Raw genomic sequence first — 12,305 nt, 5'->3', positions numbered from 1 at the left:
GGATCTTCTGAACGCAGCTGTTCAAACGCTCTTCTCTGCACAAACATGACATGTTTGAGAGGAGCAAACTGCTCGCAAAGCAATAGCTTTTCCTCCATCAAGTGAACATGCGTGCTCCATGCGCTCTAAAGCATACTTCCAATTAGCACCTAATAGGGATTTACAACCTTATTGAGTTTCATAAATGTATTGAAGAACCCATAATAAATATACTGACTTAATCCAGAACCGCATACTGTAATTTTACTGCAAAAATAAGAGCAGTATGCTAGAATGCAGATCCAAATTCAGCACTGATTAATTTGTGTATGTAACATCAAGGACTTTATAAATTTTATGATTAATGATAATAGCCAACATAAGGGTTCTTGTTGTTCAGGTCATATTTTGCATCACAATCAAAAGAAATACATACAAAATTACATTTTGAGCAAAGAAAATATTTTGTATTTTATATATATATATATATATATATATATACACACACACACCCATACATATATATATATATATATATGTATTTCACAAAATAAATAAATAAGAAATTATATTTTGCTTATAGAAATGTTATATAATATAAAACCACTACCGACAATTATAAATAAATAAATTAATTAATTAATTTAATAAAAGCAAAATTTTGCGTATATTATGTTAACTTAGGCGGAACAAGCTTAACTTAAAAATTTAATTAAATTCATAATGGCACTAAAAAGCTTGTTTGTTTATTTATTTGTTTTCATTAGATTCACCCACACCATGAAAAAGAACTAAAAAGAGGTTTATTTGCTAAAGGTGTTGTAAAAAACCACAGAGCAACTTTTTAAAAGTGCACAGCAGATTTTTTCGAAGTAGTAAATAAATTATTATTGAGTATGTTTTACGAGAAAATACTACTTCAGTCTTTCTAAAAAAAAATTTTAACATTTAATTCAACATTAAACAAACCAAATACCAATTATACCATTTTTTTAATAACAATATAAAATTAAAAAATATCACAACACCAAACTTGTAATCTGTTGCATTTCTCAGTAATTGGCAAAAACAAATAACTTGCTGTAAATGAGCGTCTTCAACAGCTCTCTGTTCAACAACAAACGCTCGTCTATTGACCAGAGAGAGACAGTAAATAACATGTTGAGCATGTTCCCATTTTATGTTCTATACACAGCATAGAAACACAGAAAATGAGTCCATCCGCCAAATTCTGACTGTAACCATGAGTCAATATTAGAACGGAGCAGAATGAGTGAGAGCAGCAGAGGAAATGGGCTTTTTCCAGACACATTCAAAAACACAGAGAATCTGTTCTGGCAGAAATTCATCTCCACACAAACACCAGAATAAACGCTTCATCTGTGTTCATTCTCATTACATTTAACCTACTGGCCCACAGCCGTCTCTCATGGGCCTTTGAGTCTGTAACATCCCCTGAAGGATTTTTAAAATGTAAAACACTGATTCAGTGAAAATAATATGAGATACAGAATTCAGAATTAAAGTATTAGTAGTGGTATAGTAATAGTATTGTATTATTATCTGTCTATATATATATATATATATATATATATATATATATATATATATATATTTTTTTTTTTTTTTTTTTTTTTTTTTCAAAATGTTAAACCTCTCTGTAAGTGTGCTGCTGTTTAAAAGTTTGCAGTCATGAGCTGGCTATACAGTGACGTCAAAGAAGGGTGCGGAATAGAAATTATAACATGTCCATGTTTCTAATCTAAATCTGTGAGAGGGTCGGTGGTGGACAGAAGAGAGATTCATTCATTCGTTCGTTTCATTCAGGACTGGTAGACACATGGCTGGAGCGTTTAATAACATCTTGGCCTTCACAGCTCTGTGTCAGTAAACAGACCACGATCCTCCTGCAAACCGTCTGTAGACTGACAAAATCACACTGTCTTCAGCAGCAGACTACATATATACATAAGACAATTTAAAGGAATGGTTCACCCAAAAATGGATGTAGATGAGTTTGTTTCTTCATCAGATTTGGAGAAATGTAGCATTGCATCAGTGTCTCATCAATGGATGCTCTGCAGTGAATGGGTGCCGTCAGAATGAGAGTCCAAACAGCTGATAAAAACATCACAATAATCCACAAGTAATCCACTCCAGTCCATCAGTTCACATCTAGACAAGACAAAAACTATTCAATAATAAAAAATAAAACTTCAAACACTTAAAACCAGCTAAAATATGAGTCCATAATCCATAATAACGCTTCCTCCAGTGAAAAAGTCCATCTCCTGTTGTCTCTCACATCAAGTGCAGATTTCTCTTCTGATTCAGACCACACCACTTTTTCACTGAAGGAAAATTATTATGAACTCATATTTTAGCTGGAAGCAATGGTTTGAAGTTAAAAACATCTTAATAATGGTTTTGCATAGCTTTTGTCTTCTCCAGATGTTAACTGATGGACTGGAGTGCTGTGGATTATAGTGATTTTTTTATCAGCTGTTTGGACTCTCATTCTGACGGCACCCATTCACTGTAGAGCATCCATTGATGAGACACTGATGCAATGCTACATTTCTCCAAATCTGATGAAGAAACAAACTCAACTACATCTCGGATGACCTGAGGGTGAGGATATTTCCAGTTCATGTCGAAGCACTGAAATAACTAACTGTAAATTTAAAAAAAATAAAATAAAACTGAACTAAAACTGAAATATAAATTAAACCCAAAGAAAAAAAAAATAATGACAAAAGCACAAAAAATTACTAAATTATATATATATAAAAAAAAACAAGCACAAAGATTACTAAAACTTTAACTTAAAATGAAAGTATAAAAATATAAGCTAATTCAAAATGTTAATTAAAACTATAAATAATGCTAAAATAACACTGGATCCCAAAGCATTGTGGGATTTCTTTCTCCATACACAGACTGTTTGTCTTTAGAGGAAGTTAAATATTAGATGAACTGCATGTAAATACCCAGAAAAGGGACATTTCATCCTATTTACGTCTGCAGCTCAGTTTCAGTCTCAGAGTTTGTAAAGCTTGAAAAATGAAATAGCAGAAATGTCAAAGTTTTTGCTCATTAGAAAATATTAAATATAAACTACATTTGTTCAGAAGTCAGTTCGACCCAGTTAAACTTTTCCTATCCTGTACCATAAATACTGAAATACCGAACGTCTCAGACTCTGTCTTTGGCTCGATTTAATCTCAACTCTCATTACTTTGGTGCTAGGGAAGATTTCGTCCCACATCTACACGTCTTTCCTGTTTAAACATCTCAACTGAGAGCTCATTTGAACTTTTTATGTATTTAACAAACTCATGATTTAATGAAGAAAGAGTTTAGAAAACAACCACAATCCATTTTCTCTATTACATTCTCTGCATTTCTGTTTATTGCAAATCAAACCACAAAAGACCTCATCCATCCAAGTCCAGCATTCATGGAAGGAGTCTTATAATCACGGCAAAGACAAAGGAAGCTCGCAGCAAACATTTCAAGATGTTTAAGACAGAAATATCAACTGAAACCTGGAAAACTATCCACTTTAATAGTGTATATTTTGCACTAGTGATCAACACTGGAGTAAAACACTCAACCACTATGTAATAAAAAGCCAAAATAACACAAAACGTCCCTCAATATTATCTTAGTTTAAAAGACAATGTTTATATTTTTTCATAACCTATGCAATAAATACAAACACTAACATTCTAATCTATTAATTTATAGTTCTTCATTAAATAAATGTAAAATACATTCTATTATAATGCAAACATCACAAAAACATGTTGATTTGACTTAAAATTGCTTGCACTAGGACAAGAAATCATCTAAAATAGATACAGTACATTTGTCTTAAATATTACTCCAACAACTTTACGGAGTGTTTCAAGTTACTAAAAAAAAACTTTAAATTAAATTAAACCTATGCCTTTAAAAATCATCTCAAGGGCTTTACATCCTGTGGAAACAGAAAGAAAGAAATATAGAAATGTAGTGGATTATTGCTATGATCTCATATTTGTGACATATTAATGTGATGAAGTAAATAAAAATGCATTTCCTCACCCAGTTAAGATGCAGTTTCTTGTTTGGATGTAAATGCCGGTGTAAATGACCTCACATCGCACAACGTTGTTGGAGAAGTCAGACTCGGGCACTAGGAAGTCTGGATTGACTGTGACCTGGACAGGAAGTGAAACGCACATCAACAACAGGATCCCGTTTGGAAAATGTCTCTACATCAGCTTTATATCTCATACCTTGAGAATGTAGTTTCCAGGAGGGACGTCTGTGATGTCGATCCACTGGCAGTCGATGTCGGCAGCGTATGTGTCGTGGCAGCCTGGACTCAAACCCTGAAAATAACAGCAATAATATCTCTATTAAACCAAAACACTGAATATGATCAGCACAAATCTGTCTTCTTTAGATTTATGCCATTAGAACTAAAATTATAAATTTTTTGTTAATTGAAATTAAGCTAAAATAAAATAAAACATAAGTAGAAAAACTTAGAAATCAGAAATGCCTTACAGTTAGTTGCCTTAATATTTCTATTAATCAAAACACTAAATACATCAAGCACAAATTCATCTCAACCAGGGTAATTATTGTCTAAACTGAAATTATTTGTTGTTAATTGAAATAAAGCTGAAATAAAATAAAATATAAATATGAAATGAAAAACTTCAATTAAATTAAAAACAAAAAAACATCAATAATAAATAAATAATCAAAAAAAAAATAAATAAAAAATAAATAATCAGAAATAATGTTTCATCCAGGGTTATTACTAATAAAACTAAAAGTGTTACTATTTATTTATTGTTGTTTGAAATGAAGTGGAAATAAAATAAAATCAATTATAAAATAAAATGTAAATATGAGATTAAAAAAAACTTTAATTAACTGGAAATAAAATAAAAATAAATCAAATATAAATAGTAATATAAAAAACAAACTAATAAAAGAACAAAAGCACAAAAAAATTAAATTGAAAATTAAAAGCTAATTCAAAATATAAATAAAAACTTTAATAGTATATAAATACTACTAAAATAACACTGGTCTCATGTTAATGAGATTCTATTATATTTTTCATCAATGTTTTGAATGCATTTTTTTTTTTTTTTTTTTGTGAACTATAATAACGCTGCTGTGCATTGTCGGACACTGTGGTGTGTGTGTGTGTGTGTGTGTGTGTTTGTGGTAGTACCTGTGTGTGTGCAGTGCAGGCGTATCGGCGGTGAAATCCAGGATCACAGCCCGTATCTTCCAGACAGAAACTGGCCTTGTGACCCTCAGCGACCTTCAGTCCGGTGTTGATGTCCAGCAGATCATAGTGACTGAATGCATCCATGCTGTGATAGTGCCTGTCAGATATCACACAGTTCATACGGATCATGCACTTCTCATGTGTTACGATTAACTCTATTAATACATACACATAATGATTTGAACAAACACACTAGCAATCGCATAGCAACCCATTGAAATGCATTACTCACATAAGATTTATTAAACACATAATACTAATAAATGTAACTTTTAATGAACATTAATGTATTTTATAATATTGCTGTTGCTGTGATTTTATAAGAAGCAAGAAGCATGAATTGCATTACAGTAGGGTTTTTATTATTTATAATTTTAACATAATTTATAATTACATCACCCTATTTGCTGAAAGAAATCCAATACTTGTTTCTAACTAATTTTGGGCCGCTGATTTTAAAAATACTGCCTGTTTTGCAGCAGCAAGTCACTCTTTCACACAAAATATGTGCATTTCATAGCATTATTGCTTTTGACAAGCATTTGTGCAGTGAAGAAGTCTCATATTCTCCAGCAATCAGCAGAAAAAAACCACAAACACACAATTCCTGTCCAAATCTGAGCCTCATCACAACTAGCTGTTCACTTCTAAGCCATTTTCACATTTATTACATTATTTGATGAAGAAAATGCAAACATGAGCCTCATGTTTTCTGTTGCATCTGTGTTGATGTAGTGAGTATTTTAACATTTTTGCAGATTGTAAGTTAAATGATACATATTGAAAACATAGTTTTTGGACATTTGAGTGCTTTTGTTATTTTGATAAGTGCATTAAAGCTTATACATACATATAATTTGGAAATTATTATTTTGTGAAAAAAAAAAACTGTCCATGATTGAAAGTATTTATTGATATTTTTAACTCAGCATCATCAAGTTAGGTAATATTGGACTCTTTTTTTGTTTTGTTTTTTGCAAATCATCTGATTTTATTTAAAGATGCATGGCTGTGTAATCATTAGGATGATTAATCAGACTCTCACTGATGACAGCTGTGCCACTCCCACTGATGTCTGGGTTTGACGGGCAGAAAGTCAGTCGTTCCCATGTTTCTGACCTTCTGTGGGAAGCGCAGCAGAACCCTGTAGTCGATGTCTCTGACTGTGGGTCTGTATGCAGATCTGAAAGATGAAAGATAGCAGAAGATGAGCTCATGGATCATTGGGTCACGAGAGGTCATGCAGTACAAAAAATAAGTTTACATATATTTTTAGCAAAATTGACCAACATTTAAACCATGCAACATTTAATTTTTAGGGAACACTATGCCTGCTTCAACTGTCCAGTATTGCAAAAACTGCAAACTCCACATATTGTGACCATAAAATGTATTTGGACTCTCAAAACAATGTCTGAATATCAATGAATTAGACAAAAAACTCAAAGCAAGATCTTTTCTCTTCACTAATGTTCACTTTTCATGATTTTTTTAAGTCTCGGTGTGTTTGAATCCGCTGGTGTTTTAGTGGTTTTAGTTGATGTATGAATTCAAGTTCACACAAGGGTCATAGTAGAAGAAACCACAGGTGGTTACAATTATGCATGAAATCATACAATGCATTATAAGGTGCTTAATTAATGTATTAAAATACTTTTATAATGCATTATATTTAAAGGCTTCAAGTAAAGTGTTAGTGTCAAATGTTTAGCTTTGTGTGTATGTGTGTGTGTGTGTGCGTGTGCGCGTGTGTGTGTTTGTACATTGTTCTTGTACAATAAATGACATTTTCTTTAATATTTTGTATCTAGTGCAATGATTTTCAGACATTTTTAACCCTCATGTTGTGTTCTGGTCTCATGTCTTACAATTGTCTCATTATGCTATATTATCTTTTTATCAACTTGTTTTCTTTGAATTAGCACAGGTTTTCTATTTCATTTTGCAACTGATTGGTTATCTGAGCTTATGTTCCCCATGATAATATAATAATGCTTTTTTACTCAGAAACTGATGCACATAAGTTCAGATTATATATTATAATATTATAATATATCCATTCAGGGATATTTTTTCTTAACTCTCTTCATCACTGAACAAACTGGTGTCTCATTAGATTTGTTAAAGCAAAACAGGCAATAGTCCATGTTCTTTGGAGAGAGTTAAACTATGTTTGATAACGTTTGATCAAAAACATTTACTTGAAGTATACAATGTGTACAATGGGGTTCTGGGGTGAAAATCTGGAAACGTTTGAAAAAAAATGCTGTCATTAAAGCAAAAGAGAGACACAAAACAAATACTATACTATAAAAACTATAAAAAATTCTTTAAATTTTTACATATATTCTTTACCTTTTTTCGGATTCTGAAAAAAAAAATCGTAAAATAAATATGCTGTCATAAATGAGAAGTCGGATAAAAAACAAATACTAGAAAATATTCACGGTTATAGGATCATACGTTTTTCAAGATTCTGGAAAAAATAAAATAAAATAAAATAAAAAAGACAGGTTTGGAAAAATGTTATTAATATATGTATTGATGGCCGGACCCAAAAAAGGTAGGTAAATTAATGAGTTAAGTGTCTAAATGCTTGTTATAGCCGCTGTAAATCTACACAGTCACAGATGATAACTCATAACGCACCGCGCCAGGCAGTTCTCCTCCGCCGCGCACCGGAGCGCATACATCTGTGCGCGCTGGATGTATGAGCCCGACTGGATGGAATATGGATCTGGCACAAGATCAGGAAGACCTGCAGTAGAGCACAACACAAGCATACTGAAAACTGTCCGTTTTAAAGAAATCCCACACATCCCCCCACATGTTGAGGCTAAAATCGTCCATTGCGCGCAGCTCACCATTTTGGAAGTATCTGGTGCCGTAACCGGTGCCAGGCGGCGGGCGGTGCGGGATGACCGTCCTGCCGCCGGGCGGGTAGATATTATAGAAAACCGTATTCCTGTTTCGCGGATCATCTCCTGCCATACTTTCAGACGTGGTTCCCTGCTCCACATTTGGAGCTTGCGCTCTGGAGAGCCCCGCTTCATTATAGTTTTCATTAGTTAAAGTGTTTGAATTCTCTGTAGGCGCTTCCAGGTGTTGGAGATTGGCAACCACTGGCGCCCTCCGTTCGGTATTTTCCCCTTGTGCCGAGGTTCTTCCGCCGCCGGAGTACTCGGACGAAGCGCTGGCGTTGGATCTGGTTTCTGCAGGTGCTCTGAGCCGCTGACGCACCTGCATTTGTCTGGCGCCAGGCGCGCGGCTGTTGGCCGCGATGTATTGCATGCGGTCCGGACGCAAAAGCGCGGTGCTGCCGCTATTAGTGGCCGCAGAATCGGACGCTTCCACTCGAATTTGCATGGTCCTGTCCCGGACAGCATCTCTATTGCTGCTTTGAAACACCCTGGACTGTCTGGACGCCACCGGTGCCTGATACTCCGAGCCGGTGCTAATTAAACTGAACACCTGGCCGTTATTGACCCACTGGATCCGGTTCCTCCAGGGCGCGGAGTTTTGCGCGCTGATAAAGTTATTAAGTCCTTGAAGTAAATAGAAAACCAAAAGCAAGTTTGGCATCTTGAAATAGATTTTAGAGCTGGACGGTCACTGATCTGGGCTCCCAGCACAGATGTCCCTCTGCCAGTGGATGTGGCACTCCGAGGTGCGTCAGCGGCATAGTCCGGATCTTCCTCCAGATACTGGAAACGGACCGAGGGGGAGCGGACGGACATTTAGTAAATTGTGGGAGGTCACGCGCGCATGCACGGTCAGGGATAGCCTACTCGCGCTTAACGCTTTCCTCCCCGGACTAATGTTGGTGACTCATTAGTTTTGCTAAAGCAATTAGTAATAAATAAATAAATAAATAAATAAAAACTACATAAATAAATAAAAAATAAAATAAACAAATTTAGCTAAAATGCTGTCATTAAAGCAAAATTAACAAAACAAATACTATAAAACGTTCTGCAATTTATGGGAATTATAGCCTACTTAAGTTTTTCAGAATTAAAAAAAATAATAATAATAATGCAAAAGAGAGACAAACGATAAAACTTATTAAAGTTATGGGATATATGTGTACAAGTTTTTCAGGGTAAAAAAAAGAAAAATGCTGTCATTAAAGCAAAAGAGAAACACAAAATAAATACTATAAAACTTTCTGTAATTTATGGGATATACATTTATCAGGATTTTAGGAGAAACAATAAAAAAAGATAGATTTTTTTGAACAAAAATAAAATGAAATAAATGAAATAAAAATGAAAGCTGGATTTTGAAAAACAACAACAGATTTGGAAAAGTTAATTATATTATAATTATTTAATTATAATTTATTATGTAATTATGTAATTATAAAACGATAATGATAATAAAAATGACAAGTTAAGTGATATAGGCTTATACTTTTTTTTCAGGATTCAGAAAATAATTATTAAAAAAAATACATTTTGGGGAAAAAAATCATTTTATTAAAGCAAAAGTGAGAAAATTCAAATACTATAAAAATGTCTGTAATTTATGGGATATAGGCCTATAAATTTATCAGGATTGTGGGAGAAAAAATAAAAAAAGATAGATTTTTTTGAACAATAGCAAAAAAACAAAACAAAACAAAAAAACTGGCATTAAAGTAAAAGAGAAACACAAAACAAATACTAGTTTTGTAATGTATGGGATATATATGCCTATACGTTTATAAGGACTGTGAGGAATAAAATACTATAAAACTTTCCATAATTTAAATATTAGCATATATTTAACAGGATTGTGGGGGGAAAGAACTTTATTTATTTATTTTATAAAAGAATAAATAAAAAAATTGCTGTCATTAAAGCAAAAGAGGAACACAACACAAACATTTAGGATTTTGAAAAAAAAAAAAAGTAAAAAAGACAGATCTGGAAAAATGCTAATTATGTAAAAAATGATAATGATAATAAAAAAATATAATTTAAATGATATAGGCTTATAGGCTAATCCTAGTAGTTTATCACTAACTACAAACCAATATTTGGTCCTAAAATGGTTAGCCCCATAGTTATAGTTGTTATAGTTAATTGTGTTGAATAAACAACATTCTTAAGGTAAAGCACCTCTTTTTTTTCTTTTGAAATCTTTTTATAACAGTTGAGTCTCATTTGGCACTATATATTTGTGGAAAGACTCATAAACGCTGCACACTGGTATTGTGGTGAGATGTTTGTGAGCTGTTCTTCTGACACAACAAACAAACCATCCTGCTGTCAAAAACACTCTCCAGACCTGTTCATTTACAACAGTCCTAAATAACACAGTCCATCTTTCTCCGTGAATTAATGCAATTTAAATACCTAGATGTGTTTGCTTAATTCAAATCTACCACAGTTGAATTTGGTGAGGTTCACAACTAAAAATAAAGACACTGAATATCAACTTAAAGAAGGAAATGTTTGTGAGACTGACAAAGTCCATTAGATGGCAGTGTGCACTAACAGAAAACATACAGACTGAGGTAGATTCATCTCATCAAATTCAACGTCATGTCAACAATTCATTTCTCTGCCAGTGATTTTTTTTATATTGGTCTCAAACATCCATTCAACAGCAATAACAACACACTGACACACATTAAGATGAAATTCACTGCATAAAAAGCTTGAAAAAAAATGTGTTTTTCATAATGTCAAAACAATATTTATAAATGCTACCTTATTATTATTATTAATATTTTTATGTTTCATTAATTCTTTTGTGTTTCATAATTGTCTTATATTAAATTTGGCTGAAAAAAAACAATAAAATAAATAAAAACAAAAACTACAAAAAAAGTTTATAATCAAAAAAAAAAAAAAAAAAAATAAAAAACATTGTTATTACTTGAAATAAAATAAAAATTAACTGAAATAAACTTAAATATAATTTTTTTGTTTAGTTTAAGTAGTCTAAATAAACTAAAACATAATAAAAACTGTTAAGACAAAAAAAACAACAACATAAAATTACTTAAGTTTAAAATGAAACAATAAAATTACTAACTACAAATAATATAAAAACCTAAACTAAAAGAGATAAAAAAAACAGTAATTAAAAAACTAATTAATATGACAACAATTGCTAAAACTAACTAAAAGTTTAATGAAAACAGGAAAATATGATTTTTTTTTTTCAAAATATTAACAAAAACTAAAAAAGCATATAAATTATACTAAAAATAAATAAATAAAATACTGGTTCCCAATGTGCCAACTTACTCCAGATAATATGACAGATTATATTGTAACGAACTGCAATATATACAGACACTAAATATTTTTTACATATTTAATGGTATTTGATACTTTGTTAATTGCTTTTGATATATTATACTTTCAGTAAAACATTTGCATTGGATTTGTAAAGGATAGTTTTACACATGTTTTGGTGTGAGTTTTCGTTGCATTTACAAGTTTTGACCAGCAGGCGTCACCAGCGTGCAGAGCTTCGAAACAGTGAATCATTTTGCGAAGCAAAAGTTTCAGTTGATTCGAAGCTTCGAAAGGATTCGTTTCTCCCTGAATCAGTACAGAGTCCAAGTACTTTATGAGAATAACAACACATACACTAACAGTCAAAAGTTTTTGAACAGTAAGATTTTTAATGTTTTTTAAAGAATTCTCTTCTGCTCACCAAGCTTGCATTTATTCTATCCAAAAAATAAAAATAAATAAAAATACTGTGGAATATTTTTTACTGTTTAAAATAATTGCTTTCTTTTTGAATATATTTTAAAATGTAATTTATTCCTGTGACTTCAAAGCTGAATTTTCAGCATCATTACTCCAGTCTTCAGTGTCACATGATATTCAGAAATCATTCTAATATGCTGATTTGCTGCTCAAGAAACATTTATTAATACTTTTATTTAGCAAGGATGCTTTAAATTGATCAAAAATGATGATAAAGACATTTATGATGCTACAAAAGGTTTCTATTTCAGATAAATGCTATTCTTCTTCATCAAAGAATCATAAATAAAAAAAAATATACAATTTTAAAAATA

At 32.0% G+C, this 12,305-nt stretch overlaps 1 protein-coding gene across 1 annotated transcript; it reads right to left on the bottom strand.

Annotated features, from left to right (window-relative positions):
- Positions 1–3,252: 3,252 nt before the first annotated feature.
- loxl5b (lysyl oxidase-like 5b) lies at positions 3,253–9,150 on the bottom strand. The gene is made up of 7 exons (XM_019114725.2): positions 8,143–9,150; positions 7,928–8,036; positions 6,324–6,461; positions 5,219–5,375; positions 4,263–4,358; positions 4,069–4,184; positions 3,253–3,961 (listed from the first exon to the last, which is right to left on the bottom strand). The coding sequence occupies exons 1-7, from the start codon at positions 8,858–8,860 to the stop codon at positions 3,955–3,957; spliced, it is 1,341 nt and encodes a 446-aa protein (XP_018970270.1). The 5' UTR covers positions 8,861–9,150; the 3' UTR covers positions 3,253–3,954.
- Between the last annotated feature and the right edge of the window lie 3,155 nt (positions 9,151–12,305).

This window comes from Cyprinus carpio, chromosome A2 (assembly GCF_018340385.1).
Source record: "Cyprinus carpio isolate SPL01 chromosome A2, ASM1834038v1, whole genome shotgun sequence".
Taxonomy (NCBI): Eukaryota; Metazoa; Chordata; class Actinopteri; order Cypriniformes; family Cyprinidae; genus Cyprinus; species Cyprinus carpio.
This window is presented reverse-complemented; position numbering and strand designations above follow the sequence as displayed.

Coding starts and splice junctions, on each gene's coding strand:
- loxl5b (XM_019114725.2), bottom strand. CDS start 8,860: ATGCCAAACTTGCTTTTGGTTTTCTATTTACTTCAAGGACTTAATAAC. Junction 4,359..5,218: donor CCTGCACTGCACACACACAG/GTACTACCACAA, acceptor TGTTATTTTCAG/GGTTTGAGTCCAGGCTGCCA. Junction 4,185..4,262: donor CTGGAAACTACATTCTCAAG/GTATGAGATATA, acceptor CTTCCTGTCCAG/GTCACAGTCAATCCAGACTT.